Source organism: Procambarus clarkii, chromosome 90, assembly GCF_040958095.1.
Source record: "Procambarus clarkii isolate CNS0578487 chromosome 90, FALCON_Pclarkii_2.0, whole genome shotgun sequence".
Lineage (NCBI taxonomy): Eukaryota > Metazoa > Arthropoda > Malacostraca > Decapoda > Cambaridae > Procambarus > Procambarus clarkii.
Window position 1 is genome coordinate 10,327,536 of NC_091239.1, and position 17,134 is coordinate 10,344,669.

General features: G+C 40.2%; 1 protein-coding gene across 1 annotated transcript; it reads right to left on the bottom strand.

The window, feature by feature from the left end:
• Window positions 1-8,018: 8,018 nt before the first annotated feature.
• Window positions 8,019-8,381, bottom strand: LOC123746475 (proteoglycan 4-like). The gene has a single exon (XM_045728001.2). The coding sequence runs from the start codon at window positions 8,379-8,381 to the stop codon at window positions 8,019-8,021; it is 363 nt and encodes a 120-aa protein (XP_045583957.2).
• Between the last annotated feature and the right edge of the window lie 8,753 nt (window positions 8,382-17,134).

Sequence of the window (17,134 nt, forward strand, 5' to 3'; positions counted from 1 at the left end):
CAGCAACAAACGACCTAATCCAAGTGAGGCGATTTGCACAAAAGTCCGGTCTTCGTTTTGACGTATATTCAGAGTATCTTTTACTTCTTCTAGCAATATGCTTCATACGAGGGATTGTGGCCACTTGCGACTCTTACAAATAGCAGCAGTAAAATGATAAACTACATATATACCATTCACTTGGGTTCTGAGAGACTCGAACCCTGGACCCCACGTTTTATTAACCCCCACATAAACACTATTTGTCAAATATTGATAGTGTTCTAAAAAGGTTTATCCCCCCCCCCCACTCCACCCACTTTGCACCAGTAAGTTAATGTAGGTTTACGGTTTGGTAAATGTTAATCTTCTTGTTTGATGAACTGTTCACTTGAGACTGTTCTCATAGGATGAGTGATGCTGCCCAGTTCTGTCACTATCGCGGCATGTTCACTCACAGGATGAGTGATGTGCCCAGTACTGTCACTATAGCGTCATGGTCACTCACAGGATGATTGACACTGCCCAACAAACTCTCCTTTCAGGGCAAAATTACAAAAAAATCACGTTAATTACTCAATTAAAGACAAAATTATTTAGCTCCGTTGAACTTTTTTACCAAGAACGAAAACCCATTGCTGCTTGTAAGGTAGGTATGACCATATATATATATGTGTGTATATATGAACCAGGAGATTAATTCCATATAATAATATCATATATTTGTATTATTAAGCCGCCGCAAGAGAATACTCTACTTCCATTTTATTTATAACTAGTGAGATAGATATTTATGTTCTATTGTGTTTGAGAGAGAGAGTCTGTGGATGGAATGTACATCATTGCGTGTAGTGTGACTCTGGAACGCCTGGAATGAATATTACTGCATGAAGTATGACTCTGGAACGACTTGAATGAACATCATTGTATGAGGTATGACTTTGGAACGACTGGAAAGAACATCACTGCATAAGGTATGACTCTGGAACGAATGGAATGAATATTACTGCATGTAGTGTGACCCTGGAACGACTAGAATGAACTTCACTGCATGAGGTATGACTCTGGAGCGACTGAAATAAATATCACTGCATGAGGTATGACTTTGGAACGACTGGAAAGAACGTCACTGCATTAGGTATGACTCTGGAACGAATGGAATGAACCTCACTACGTGTAGTGGCGCTAAGGAATGGAGTGAGCACTGCCCACAGCATACACAAACACCCCAGCAAAGATCTCATTCCTCGGAAGACATACCACATCAGGTTTCCTGAAGTGGAGGCTGTCTCGCTTCTGCTTCCTGATTAATACCTGTTGGCCCGCCTCCCTTGGTCAGGTGGCAAGTGGAGATTGAGATCAACCTCCCGGGTAGACACAGTTGAATGCGGCTGATTAACAGAGATAACCATGCACGGGACCGCTAATCACCGGGCATCCTTAGGTGGGGGTGGTGAAGAGATGAGTTTCTCTGTGGCTAACTGCTGGGACTGTCTGAAGGTCTATTGGAGGCCATTTCCTCACGCGGCTAGCGAGATGTGTAGCCCACTACGCCCCTACTCCCTTGCCTGTAATTAGCTCTTGGTAATGCATGCGCCTCGTTAGTTGAAGTGCCTTCTCGCTGACAGTCTGACGAGGGTACAAACACTCTGGTAGCATCAGCTAAATTATCCCTAACAAGCACGGTTGCTGTCTCCTTAACATAGAACAAATTTGGTTCATGTATTAAAATGCAGAACGAGAGAGAGAGTTAAATTCTGGTTAACCGATCGGGGTCAAGATTTTATAATAGAATGTTATAATGGGAAATGTCGTGTTAATTATGTTACGAGTTTGTTAGTGTTAAATGCCTTGTGTCGTCTGATATGACTGTCATACTAGCCGGAATGTCGCTTAACTAGCCGGAATGTCGCCTAACTAGCCGGAATGTCGCCTAACTAGCCGGAATGTCGCCTAACTAGCCGGAATGTACTAGTGCATTGCTTCCTAGTGCAGCGAATCCTTAATTCTAAAATGCCTAATCTCTAAATTTTACCAGTCACAGAGTGTCAAATGTTTGTCATATCAGTGGATAAACTTGTCAAGCGTCAAAGCCTTGGTACATCACTGCTATCATGACACATCTAGTGTCAAAGGCCTAATGTCTTGGTGCTGGCAAACACAAAATAAATAATAATACAAAAATTGAGTTGATTTACAAAACTGGAGAAAATATTTTATGTTCATTAGTGAATTTAGTGGGTTACAGTCTAATACAAAATAATTTCCTGTACTGCGGTTATTGGTGGTCCACCGCTTGTACTTAGAATCCAAACAGAAAAGAAGTTAACAGAAAACAGAAAACAGAAACAGAAAAGAAAACAGAAAAGTTTGCACGGGGGTTTGGGTAAATTATGACCCATCGCCGTTTTCAGTAAATGTCATATTCTCGGAATAAAAATTCGTAATTTGGACATGAAAATAGGTGCAGAGAGTCAGAATTCGGCTCAAAAATCACGCTCAGGAGTCAAATTTCCTTCATTTAATATATTTTGAAAACTGCAGGGGGGTTTGGGCAAAATATTGCCCATCGCCGATTTAAGTAATTGGCACATTTTCGGTATAAAATTCGTAATTTGAAAATGAAAATAGGTGCTGAGAGCCAGAATTTGGCTAAAAAATCACGCTCAAGAGTCAAATTTTCGATATTTAATATATTTTGAAAACTGCAGGGGGTTTGGGTAATATATGACCCCTCGCCGTTTTCAGTAATTAGCATATTTTCGGTATAGAAGTAGTAATTCGAAAAGGAAAATACGTGCAGAGAGTCAGAATTTGGCTCAAAAATCAGGCTCAGAAGTCAAATTTCCGACATTACAGATTTTTTGAAAACTGCAGGGGGGTTTGGGCAAAATATGACCCATCGCCGTTTTCAGTAATTAGCATATTTTCGGTATAAAAAGTCGTAGTTGGAAAATTAAAATAGGTGCAGAGAGTCAGAATTTGGCTCAAAAATCACGCTCAGGAGTAAAATTTCCGACATTTGAGATATTTTGAAAACTGCAGGGGGTTTATGCAAAATATGACCCATCGCCGTTTTCAGTAATTAGCATATTTTCGGTATAAAAAGTCGAAATTTGGAAATGAAAACAGGTGCAGAGAATCAGAATTCGGGTCAAAAATCGCGCTTAGGAGTCAAATTTCCAACATTTCAGATATATAAGATATTATTATAATATCAACAAAGAATAGACAAGGAATAGTCTTTATATTGATGACCAGACCACACACTAGAAATTGAAGGGACGACGACGTTTCGGTCCGTCCTGGACCATTCTCAAGTCGATTCTCAAGACTATCGACTTGAGAATGGTCCAGGACGGACCGAAACGTCATCGTCCCTTCAATTTCTAGTGTGTGGTCTGGTCAACATACTTCAGCCACGTTATTGTGACTCATCGCCTGCATATAGTCTTTATATCTTCAGCCACGTTACTGTAACTATCATCTGCATGAGAATAGCCAAAGCCACTGTGCCTCAGAATAATTTCCTTAACTTCCCTGACAATACATAGAAAAAGGAAACCCAATTACTATCTTGAAATGATTTCGGGGCTTTTTTTTAGTGTCCCCGCGGCCCGGTCCTCGACCAGGCCTCCACCCCCAGGAAGCAGCCCGTGACAGCTGACTAACACCCAGGTACCTATTTACTGCTAGGTAACAGGGGCATTCAGGGTAAAAGAAACTTTGCCCATTTGTTTTTGCCTCGTGCGGGAATCGAACCCGCGCCACAGAATCACGAGTCCTGCGCGCTATCCACCAGGCTACCAGGCCCCTACTAAAAACGCCTTACCAAAATATATATTAAATAAAACATGTATAAGAAAATACATTATAATTCTCTTATTGAGAATACCATCCGAAAAAAAATATATTTTCCTGTTATGTTCTACTTGGGTTTAATACAGTAAGCTATTGTGGTGGCTTAAATAACCTTACACTGGTTGATGGGCCTTTTGTCTATTAACTAACTAACCACTTGGGTTTTAATGGTCTCCGGATTGGCTGTCACTACTAAGAGAGCTGATGTGTTGTGTTGCATTAAATGTCAGTCCTTATTGTCAGGGATTGACTAGGACAGCTGCTGAAAACGTTTTTCTGAGAGCTAAGTATCCAAGAGTAACGTTTGAATCAGTGTTGATAATGTTGGAATTAGTGTTGATAGCGTTTGAATCAGTGTTGATAATGTTTGAATCAGTGTTAATAGCGTTTGAATATGTGTTGATAACGTTTAAATCAGTGTTGATAACGTTTGAATCAGTGTTGATAACGTTTGAATCAGCTTTGATAATGTTTGAATCAGTGTTGATAGCGTTTGAATATGTGTTGATAGCGTTTGAACCAGTGTTGATAGCGTTTGAATATGTATTGATAACGTTTGAATCAGTGTTGATATGGCAGGTGGTTGCGAGGATCACTGAATCGGTTGCCAGTCACTCTGAGCACACTTCCTGGATACTAGTCTGGCCAATCAGACTGTTAGACGCCGCTGCTTGCATCATAACTCCCAGAACAACAAACAACAAACTTATAATATGTATACTAATTATTTAGGAATTCCTGTCACAAGCAGATGGCTTCATGACAACCATTTTAAAACCTGTTTAAATCAGATTCCCGCCAGACAGACTGTGCATTCGAAGTGATTTTGTTTCCTAGTAACTCCTGACTGTTGACGCAGAATGTAATCCATGTAGATTTCTTTCATTTCATGTTATATTTAACTTAATTGAGTTATGTTGACCAAATTCAACATAAATTCAACATAATAAATTCTCAACTTAATTGAGTTATCTTCCCAATTTATGCATCTCACTGATTTTATTATGATTTCAGTTAATACACTATGTTGAGGGGACAGGCAGCCGGTGAATATATATATACATGTTAGGCTTATATCGAGGCCCCCCCACTCTACCCCCAAGGTCGAATCCCCCCCTGATGCAACCCCACAACAAGCTGACTATCTCATGGATACCTAATTACTGCTAGGTGAACAGATGCGTTAGGTGATTGGAAATGCGCCCAACTATTTCTGTACCTGCCCGGGATTCGAACCGATATTCTTGCTTGTGAATCTGGGTCGTTGTCGACTATATTACTAGGACCCAATTAATGTGTTATTTTCCGTGTCTTATACCAGTATATTTCGTGTCTGATAATATATCCTGTGTGTTATACCAGTATATCCCGTGTCTATTATAACACTATATCTAGACTTCCTGTGGTTTCAGTGGTATCTACGGATGTATAACGGATGTATAATGGATGTATAATGGATGTATATATCATATAATATTTCCCATTTCTTTTATATTTCCCATTATAAGTGAATAGTGAGTAAATACATATCTAAGTCAACTGTAAATTCTCAATCATTTTAGAAATTATTATTGAATTTGAATAAATGTAAACAATTGAAATTTTTTTGAAGGAAACATTAAATTCAATTTCAATTCATTGATTATATGGGAATGTTTTGTTCTTTCTCTCACTGTATAATTTACCCATTCTGACCCTCTCTCTCTCTCTCTCTCTCTCTCTCTCTCTCTCTCTCTCTCTCTCTCTCTCTCTCTCTCTCTCTGTCTCTCTCTCTCTCTCTCTCTCTCTCTCTCTTTCTTTCTTTCTTTCTTTCTTTCTTTCTTTCTCTCTCTCTCTCTCTCTCTCTCTCTCTCTCTCTCTCTCTCTCTCTCTCTCTCTCTCTCTCTCTCTCTCTTTATTCTGTTTTATTTCTCTCTCTACTTTGTGCTCTTATATTTCTTTCTTTTATATTTTTCTCTCTTCTTTGTTCCCTTATATTCTTCTCTCTCTTCTCTCTTATCTAATATTTCTCATTCTTCTCCTTTCTCTTATATTTCTCTCTCTCTTGTGTTCCGTTTCATCCCGCACGTTCTTCTGTGCTGTATTCCCGGAAAAAGAAAGGAACAAACATTGTTTGCTTAGTATTAAGAGGAGCCGCTACGGGTTCTAAGAATCTTGAGTCAGTGACGGCCTTGGCTAGTCCGTCTGACTGTGCTTGTTTGTTTGCTTGTTTGTGTTGTTTGTGTTTGTGATCATGTATGAGTGCTTGTGATGCTCGTGTGTTTTGTGGTGCTCGTGTGTGTGTGTGTGTGTGTGTGTGTGTTTACTAGTTGTGTTTTTACGGGGGTTGAGCTTTGCTCTTTCGGCCCGCCTCTCAACTGTCAATCAACTGTTTACTAACTACTTTTTTTTTTTTTTTTTTTTCCCACACCACACACACACACCCCAGGAAGCAGCCCGTGACAGCTGACTAACTCCCAGGTACCTATTTACTGCTAGGTAACAGGGGCATTCAGGGTGAAAGAAACTTTTGCCCATTTGTTTCTGCCTCGTGCGGGAACAAATGGTGTGTGTGTGTGTGTGTGTGTGTGTGTGTGTGTGTGTGTGTGTGTGTGTGTGTGTGTGTGTGTGTGTGTGTGTGTTTATGTGTGTGTGTGTTTGTGGTGCAAAAAATCATATGTTTGCCTGTATATACATCAAGATGTACTCACCTAGATGTGCTTGCAAATTCAAGCGTTTGTTCTGGTATTAAGCTTCTGCTTGTTAATATCTTTTTAAACAGTCAGTAATTCAATGACATCTTGTTTTTCACTAGTTTTTATTATATTTATTTTGACAGCTGGGCCTCGAATTGACCTTGAAAACTCGTCTTTTCTTCCCCGTTGATTTATGACTCCTGGGGATGTGTGTGTGTGTGTGTGTGTGTGTGTATGTGTATGTGTGAGTGTGTGTGTGTGTGTGTGTGTGTGTGTGTGTGTGTGTGTGTGTGTGTGTGTGTGTGTGTGTGTAATTACCTAAGTGTAGTTACAGGATGAGAGCTACGCTCGTGGTGTCCCGTCTTCCCAGCACTCTTTGTCATATAACGCTTTGAAACTACTGACGGTCTTGGCCTCCACCACCTTCTCCCCTAACTTGTTGTGTGTGTGTGTGTGTGTGTGTGTTATAGAGAAAATATGTGATAGATATGACAGAGGGAAAATTGATCGGAAGTCAATACATTAGACAACCAACGGTTAGAAAGGTGGGGTCCAAGAGCTAACAGCTCGATCCTGAAAGCCCAAATAGTAGATAAACACACGCACACACACACTCACGCACACGCACACACCCACACACACACACACACACACACACACACACACACACACACACACACACACACACACACACACACACACACACACACACACACACACACACCCATTCCCTTGCTTCCCAGAGTTCGCTCGCCAATTAAAAATAGTCATTGCTTATAAATAGAAATAACTCGTGATTAGACCGAACAGCCTCACCCTCCTTTACACATAGGACGACAGTAAGCCCCATTATCTTAAAACACGAGCTCTTTACCCATTACGTAGAACGGGGCGCTAGGAATTAAGAGAACTTAATGACGAATCCATGACACAACGGATGACGATGACAACCTAATTTTAATGACGAATCCGTGACGCAACGAATGACGGCTTGTTTATGACGACCTGTCTCATGCAGACAGAGGTAAGGTACTGAGAGATAAGGTACGTACGACTAAGGTACAACCACGTGAAGCATATGCTTACCTCTGGCGACTCCGTGACATTGCACAGAGCCTACTTGTAGTACTAAACACCCGCTTCTGACCACTTACTACTTGTGAAGGAGGAAATGTAGATGTTTATCTCTCAGAATGTTTGGTAATGTGTTTATTGTTTGTGATGTGTGTCTATGTATGTATTAACACGATGTACTGAACGGGGTGAGAATAGCTTGAGCTATCTCATCCCTTTGTGTGTATTTTACCTCAATAAACTTATTTCAATTTCCTAACCACTGATCTTACTGTATGTTGTATTATTTAGAAAATACAGCTGGCACCTCAAACCACCAGCTGCTGCTGAAGTAATGAAGTTTTTCTGATCATTATAAATATTTCGTTTGTTTAAATTTAATAGAAAATACACATTTTTTTCAGGTATTTTATTTTTGTTGTAGAACCTTCACACATAATCCCTAGGACTCCTAGGAGTTCTAGGGGCATAGTCCCTAGGACTCCTAGGAGTTCTAGGGACATAGTCCCTAGGACTCCTAGGAGTTCTAGGGGCATAGTCCCTAGGACTCCTAGGAGTTCTAGGGGCATAGTCCCTAGGACTCCTAGGAGTTCTAGGGGCATAGTCCTTATGACTCCTAGGAGTTCTAGGGGCATAGTCCCTAGGACTCCTAGGAGTTCTAAGGGCATAGTCCCTAGGACTCCTAGGAGTTCTAGGGGCATAGTCCCTAGGACTCCTAGGAGTTCTAGGGGCATAGTCCCTAGGACTCCTAGGAGTTCTAGGGGCATAGTCCCTAGGATTCCTAGGGACCATGTATGAATTTTGTATAAAATTTTGTATAAAATGTCTATTGTTTAATAAAACAGAAAGGAAAAGTTAGTGCCTTGAAAAAAATATGGCTCGGAATATGTCACATATATACTTATTTACAAGCGAAATAGTGACTATTAGCAATAAGTCATATATGTGCTGTCTTGTGCGAGAGCAGGTTGACCCCCCTGCAGTTTTCAAAATATCTGAAATGTTGGAAATTTGACTCCTGAGCGTGATTTTTGGGCCAAATTCTGACTCTCTGCACCTATTCTCACTTTCAAATTACGACTTTTTATACCTAAAATATGCCAATTACTGAAAACGGCGATGGGTCATATTTTGTCCAAACCCCCCTGCAGATTTCAAAATATCTGAAATGTCGGAAATTTGACTCCTGAGCGTGATTTTTGAGCCGAATTCTGACTGTCTGCACCTATTCTCATTTTCAAATTACGACATTTTATACAGAAAATATGCCAATTACTGAAAACGGCGATGGGTCATATTTTGCCCAAACCCCCCTGCAGATTTCAAAACATCTGAAATGTCGGAAATTTGACTCCTGAGCGTGATTTTTGAGCCGAACTCTGACTCATTGCACCTATTCTCTCTTTCAAATTACGACGTTTTATACCGAAAATATGCCAATTACTGAAAACGACGATGGGTCATATTTTGCCCAAACCCCCCTGCAGCTTTCAAAATATCTGAAATGTCGGAAATTTGACTCCTGAGCGTGATTTTTGAGCCGAATTCTGACTCTCTGCACCTATTCTCATTTTCAAATTACGACATTTTATACCGAAAATATGCCAATTACTGAAAACGGCGATAGGTCATATTTTGCCCAAACCCCCCTGCAGTTTTCAAAATGTCTGAAAAGTCGGAAATTTGACTCCTGAGCGTGATTTTTGGGCCAAATTCTGACTCTCTGCACCTATTTTCATTTTCAAATTACGACTTTTTATACCGAAAATATGCCAATTACTGAAAACGGCGATGGGTCATATTTTGCCCAAACTCCCCTGTAGATTTCAAAATATCTGAAATGTTGGAAATTTGACCCCTGAGCGTGATTTTTGAGCCAAATTCTGCCTCTCTGCACCTATTCTCACTTTAAAATTACGACTTTTTATACCGAATATATGCCAATTACTGAAAACAGCGATGGGTCATATTATGCCCAAACCCCCCTGCAGTTTTCAAAATATCTGAAATGTCGGAAATTTGACTTCTGAGCGTGATTTTTGAGCGGAATTCTGACTCTCTGCACCTATTCTCATTTACAAATTACGATATTTTATACCGAAAATATGCCAATTACTGAAAACGGCGATGGGTTTTATTTTGCCTAACTTCCCTATCCCGTTCACGCATTTGCTTATAGTCAATATCTTGCTGATGAATAAGTGCATATGGGACATACTAATTTATTGTGAATATTTGAGTTTACCTTGAAAAGCTGAATAGAAAGAATTTTTTTTTATAAAATCTCTATTGTTTAATAAAGCTGAAATGAAAAGTTATTGCCTTGAAAAACAATATGGCTCGGAATATATCATATATATACTTATTTATAAGCTAAATAGTGACTATAAACAATAAGTCGTATATGTGCTCTCCTGTGCGAGAGCAGGTTGCAGCATTATATACGCCAACTTCAGGAGAAAGAGACACACACTTGCTTCCTACGCATTTGGTTTGACTGAAGCAATAAGACTATATCACACAGCGGCTCTAAAGTCTTCATAAACTCCTACAACTCTCCATGTTATTCAGGAAATTCTCCAGCAGTCAAGCTTTGCGTATGAATTGGTTGTAGCTTAAGCTTTGGTTGCCATCTGTGTCTCCGAACGACTCCCGACTAAGGGCAGTACAGCCTTTAAATGCACCTGTTAATAGGGGTTTATCTCCAGTCAATGGATTAACTTACAGTCCTTGACCTGATCACCTGGTTCGTTAAGGAGTCACCCACTGGGCTTTACTACATCGGAGTGAGGTTCATGTTGAATTACTCACAGTTAGTATAAATGAACTTTTGGCTTCTACGGCGACTAGCCTCAAATCAGGTTCAGTTCTGGTATAATACGTGATTCTGAAGGTGGTAATTAAGGTCTAGTTGTCTAGGCAAGACAACAACATTTCTTTCCAGGCGTTTAACGATGCATAAGGAACAGGGCTCCATTAAGGAACATAAAATCTCTTCCCACAACCAAACCATCGCCAGAGAAATCTTAGCAAACAACACAGAAATCATCGATAGATACAGCGATAGCAGGCGGCTTGACATCTGCGAGGCACTACACATCAAGAAGTCAACACCAGCAATCAAAAGCCAATTAATGCACAACTATATTCTACCCACTTCAAGACTCCGCTCCAATATAGAAGCATCAAGAAATATGGGCCAATAGGCCCTCTGCAATTACTTCCATTCTTACCTTCAATACCCATTGTTTCGTGTTCTGGCTTGTGTTGAAAGTTTGTTTTCACCTCATCCAAAACTGTTGTAACATATCACCTCACCCAAATGCAGGTATAAAAAATCGAAGATGTTTAAGCTCTATTCAGTTATAGTTGTGTGTGTGTGTAAACTAAAGTCTTTGAAAATGTAATAAGTTTTACAAAACGCGCTCAAGTGTCGCGTCAGACTAGAAATAAAAATGAATTTTGGAGAATTGATTTTTCAATTACCATCAACAGTGAAAAGAAACATAAGAATGATCGAGAAAATTCGTTTTAGAATTATTAATCTTACTTTTTCGGTCATATTTAATAATATATGTCTACAGGAAAGACTGCTACCAATATATATATATATATATATATATATATATATATATATATATATATATATATATATATATATATATATATATATAAGTTGCTTTTCATAGCACTCTGTAATTTATAACCTGGGGACTATTGCGTACAAAATGCGACGCATTAGTTGCGATGGTCCGGTTGCACGCAAACCCGGCGACGCCCGGGACATGTAGCCAAAAATACCGACAAAATATATAGACACACCAGCCAACGTAACACACTTGTGCTTACATCAAACACTCCAACTTGCGCTTAAGAACGTATGAGATTCATCTTTGTAAACACAGAGTCTTTTAAAATCACCCGGATTTACCTCACTTGGATTCTTCTGCTCTGATACTTGAAATACATATTTGCTAAAAGTGTCTGTGTTCACTTATTTCACTTATTTGTGTTCGCCTATTTGTGGCTGCTGGATCAAGCTCTTGGACCCCGCTTTTCTAACTTTTGGTTGTTTAATGCAAAGTCTTGCCCTATTTTCTCCTATTATATGTGTATTCATCTATTTGTATTCACCTATTTGTGCTTGCGGGGGTTGAGCTCTGCTCTTTCGGCCCGCCTCTCTCAAATGTCAATCAACTGTTACTAACTACTAACTATTTTTTTTTGACACGCACGCACACACACACATCCCCAGGAAGCAGCGCGTAGCAGCTGTCTAACTCCCAGATACCTATTTATTGCTAGGTAACAGGAGCATCAGGGTGAAGGAAACACTGCTCATTTGTTTTCCGCCGGCTGCGGGGTTCGAGCCCCGGTCTCTAGGTTCACGAGTCTAGAGCGCTGTCGACTCAGCTACCGGCCCCTACCACTATGTATGTGTGTGTGTGTGTGTGTGTGTGTGTGTGTGTGTGTGTGTGTGTGTGTGTGTGTGTGTGTGTGTGTGTGTGTGTGTGTGTTAACACTTTGGTACTCATCCCAACTAACAAGTTCTTTCTCATATTTCTCCGTTCTGACAGTTGGCCCACACAGTTCAATTCTTCGTTCTATAACTCATCAGTTTCTACCTTGTGAACCCTGTACTATGTCTTGACACTGTTTATCCATCGCGTCCTCTCAAGTAACAGGTCGTATTTTGTAGGTAATCGTAAACAACGTTACAAATGTAACCTATTTAGAAAAGGAGCGGTACACAAATATTCGCATTCCACTATATCATTCTGAAACTCATTCCTCGACCCTCTTCGGTAACACATTCCACATTTTCACTTAACGAAACAGTGAAGACACGCATTGTTAAATCAGTCTGAAAGATCTGATTTTCGAATGTCCAACACATAATAATTATTTTCCCAGCCGTGGCCTTGAACCTTGGGAACGTGGCCTCTGGCGCTGTGTGTCTTGTAGGTTGTGATTCTCCTGTCAGGTTCCAGAGAGGATCCGTTCTTACGGTCTCTCTTTAAAGCCAAGGTTTTATGTTTTGTTTGTAAGTAAGCGTATCGCAATGTTTGTGGGTACGTGTAAGCTAGAGAGAGAGAGAGAGAGAGAGAGAGAGAGAGAGAGAGAGAGAGAGAGAGAGAGAGAGAGAGAGAGAGAGAGAGAGAGAGATATTAAACACTCTGTTCACACCTTGAGATCGACTTGATATGAGGTTCATGCATGTCCTGGTCAGGGTGGATTGACTGGGCACCAATCGTTAACTCTGTACCTCATTCACCCAGCAGCAATTGGACGCCTGGATGTAAATCAATTGCCGGAATGTGTTCCAGGGGAAAAGTTGTAGGATCAGGGTTAACAAAGTACGTAAATAGAAGGTTCACAGCCTGCCAGCAATAGTCAGAAGTGATATGCTCCTATACCTACATGTGTCAAGAAGAGAGAGAGAGAGAGAGAGAGAGAGAGAGAGAGAGAGAGAGAGAGAGAGAGAGAGAGAGAGAGAGAGAGAGAGAGAGAGAGAGAGAGAGAGAGAGAGAGAGAAGCCTCAGGATACCCCCCGCCCCATCATACCTCCCACGGAGCAGGATTATAGTCGACAATCCTGTAATTTACAGCAGTGGGCGGTCGAGTTATACATGAAGCCGAGAAGTCGAGTCCTTATGCATCCAACCCCGCCCCTCTCATCTCTCTCACTCTCTCTCCTTTCCTCACCTTCGCCTCTATCTTGCTCTCCTTCAACTGTTTCCTACTCCGTGTTTATTCCTTATTGGGGTCCACCCGACGCCTCACATCCCCCACCAAGTATTAAAGGATAAAGTGTTTGTCTTACATATATATTGCCTATTTATATATATACTGCCCATTTATATATATTGCCTATTTATATATATACTGCCCATTTATATATACTGCCCATATATATATACTGTCCATTTTATATACTGCCTATTTATATATACTGCCCATTTATATACTCATATATACTGCCTATTTATATATTCTCATGTATACTGCCCATTTAAATATACTCATATATACTGCCCATTTACGACTTGGGAAGCCACTCAGAACACTGCAAGAACAGCAATGACGAACCTGGGGTGTTATCAATGTCAAATTCAATGTCAAGGATCAAATACGTGAAGCACTTACCAAATCTATACATTTATCCTTAATTATAGCAGCTTTATTTACATTTATTAAACGGTTTACAGCCTATAAAGCACCACGAGGTTATTTATAACAATAATGTTGACTTCTAATGTTTAGACGTTCGTAAACTATTTAATAAATGTCAACAACAAATTATATTTCAGGAAAGATGTACAAATTTCGTAACTGGATGCATAAATTATTTAATGAATCCTTGCTCAGAGGTCTAGGACAAGGCTGGTACCAGAGAGAAAAACACAACTGGAAAATTAATTCAATTATCTGTTCGATTTCTAGAAAGAAAAACAACAGGAGACATGATCACAGCATACACGATACTAAGAGATATTGATAGGACAAGGATAGATTATTGGATAAAGGATAGGACCGAATAACTGAACACATTATCATACCGGAAGCTTAGGTACGTTAACCATAGGTAAGTTTTCCTTAGTACAAGAACAACAAACAAAAAAAATTGAAAGTACAACAATTCCGACAAACACACAAAGAAACCCAGGACGTTGAAACGACGTTATTACGCTCATACAGCAAACAAATAAATTTGCAAATACGTTATATGTCTGTTTGTATTTGGATATCATAACTTCCACCAGGTTCAGGAGTCATTAATACTAAACGATCAACGTATAAAATCCAAATTCCCACGAGAAACATCATTATAACATCTTTTAAACCATCATATATAAAACCCTTAACGACTAAACCATCATTAACCAGAACATCGGTGACAGATATATAAAAACATCGTTAAGCAAGCGTATAAACGTCCGATAAAGCGATACTAGAGTGTAGCTGTGACGAGAACCCTGACTGTGGCATTCCAAGATGCATACTACTAGTGCCTCTGCCTCATTTAATATTCCACAGGCGCCCCATCCCAGGGTATATAATTTGGGCGGAGTGTGTAGGCGGCCTGCACCAGTCCCCCCTAGCCACCACACCCTCCCAACCTATCCTCTCTCCACGTTGTCCTCTCCCCAAGGCCTTGCCCAGCATCCATTGGGAAGATTTTACAGTTAGATATCTGTGAGGGATAGCAGTCCAGTCGCCAGTCAGGGCCACAACAGTCAAAAGATACTGTGAATTGCTCTCGATTTGTGCCCTCCATGTGGGGGCGTGTTGTCTTAGTAGATCAGCTGTTCTAAGGGCTGCTTGTGGGTCAGCTGTTCTCAGGGCTGCTTGTGGGACAGCTGTTCTCAGGGCTGCTTGTGGGTCAGCTGTTCTCAGGGCTGCTTGTGGGTCAGCTGTTCTCAGGGCTGCTTGTGGGTCAGCTGTTCTCAGGGCTGCTTATGGGTCAGCTGTTCTCAGGGCTGCTTGTGGGTCAGCTGTTCTCAGGGCTGCTTATGGGTCAGCTGTTCTCAGGGCTGCTTGTGGGTCAGCTGTTCTCAGGGCTGCTTGTAGATCAGCTGTTCTCAGGGAAGGGCAGAGACTTAATCTGGGGGCTAGAAAGAGGACAGGAGCTGGAGGAAGGGTTTGAAAGCTGGAGAAGGGATGGGTATGGAAGGGAAGTAAGGGTGAAAATAGGTCGGAAGTTAGGGGCTAGAATTGGTACTAAAACTGGGGGCTGAAACTCGGTCTTAGGATAGGTACTGAACCACTCACTGAGAGTTAAAGGCTGGATCCGGAACAGAGGTTGATATAAGTGATGGAAAGAAATAAGAGGAAAGAGCAAGGCTAGGTAGAGAAGATGAGAAAAGAGACAAGAGAATGAAGGGAACAAGAGGAAGGGCTAAGGGTAGAAAGGGAACAAGAGGTAAGGGAAGCGAACAAAAGGAATGGGTAAGGGTAATAGGTAAGTGCTCCAGGGCTCTACCTTAGACTTTATATTTCAGAAAAGTCCATAAATGATTCAAACACAAATATGAATAGTCAAGTAAGCAAGTTAGTCTATCCCGCCACCTGAATAAGGCAGGCAATAAATTCATTCAATACAAATTACAATAAAATAAATCTATATACACTATGAACAGTATAGTAAATTGGTAAACAAATTGGAACGAAAGCAACAAATAGGCACGCCTATTAAACTTTTTCCAGCGGACACCTTGATGAAGTTCACCAATAAATGGAGTAATTATTATTTAACAAATGATAGCTGCAAAAATCATGAATATAGAGTATGTGTTATATGTGTGTATTTAGTATGTATGTTTAGTTTCTTTCACCCTATGCCCCTGTTACCTAGCAGTAAAATAGGTACCTGGGTGTTAGTCAGCTGTCACGGGCTGCTTCCTGGGGGTGGAGGCCTGGTCGAGGACCGGGCCGCGGGGACACTAAAAAAGCCCCTAAATCATCTCAAGATAACCTCCAGATAAGATGTTATATAGTATTTGAGATGGTGATGGTGCACTCCAGTCGGTAGTGAGGGTGTCTGGGGGGAGAGTCCAGGGACGCATATGTTCGATCCCATCACACAGCCTTTCATTATGGTGAACAAATTCACAAGAGCCGTGATGAGGGTTCGAACCTACGTTCGGGATGATCCTAGACGCGCCTTAGTCGATTGTGCCTTGATGTAATGATTTTATACATCACGCTATTGTGATTTCTGTGTATATCGCATCGTGGTGCTTGTGTCTGGGAAATCCAGGGGGCCAGATTCACGAAAACACTTACGCAAACACTTACGAACCTGTACATCTTTTGTCAATCTTTGGCGGCTTTGTTTACAATTATTAAACAGTTAATGAGCTCCGAAGCACCAGGAGACTGTTTATAACAATAACAACAGTTGAATGGGAAGTTTTCAGTCTTGTAAACTGTTTAATAAATGTAACCAAAGCCGTCAAAGATAGAGGAAAGATGTACACATTCGTAAGTGTTTGCGTAAGTGCTTTCGTGAATCTGGCCCCAGACCTTTTTCCAATTAAGTTGCCTCATAATTTTCTAACTGATACATTACTTTATTTTAGTCTCGTCCTGCATGTTTATAAGTTACATTATAATTCACATGTCAATAAAATTAATGTCTAAAATAATAAAATATTGATGAAACTGGAATTTATATTGAGCAATATCTTAATATCTGAAACTAATAAAATCATTTAACATGAGTTGAAAATGACGATAAATAAAACAAAGATAATGAAGCCATAGTTTTCATGTTATCTTTTAATGAGATGACAGGAAGAAATATGTTATCATTTGCTGATGTTAGATAGTGCTAATCTTAGTAGCTATAGTAGTGTAATGTTGTGGAGTTAGTGGCTAAAATAGTGAAGCAATGTGGTCTAAATAATACCAACTCCAATACCAATAAATACACCCAAATAAAATAAAATAATATATACAAAAATACTCAATGAGTAAAACAAACAATTACAAAACATAAACTCAGCTTGGAGGCCAAGACAACAACAACAGCAAAAAAAAAT

Coding starts and splice junctions, on each gene's coding strand:
- LOC123746475 (XM_045728001.2), bottom strand. CDS start 8,381: ATGGTCCCTAGGAATCCTAGGGACTATGCCCCTAGAACTCCTAGGAGT.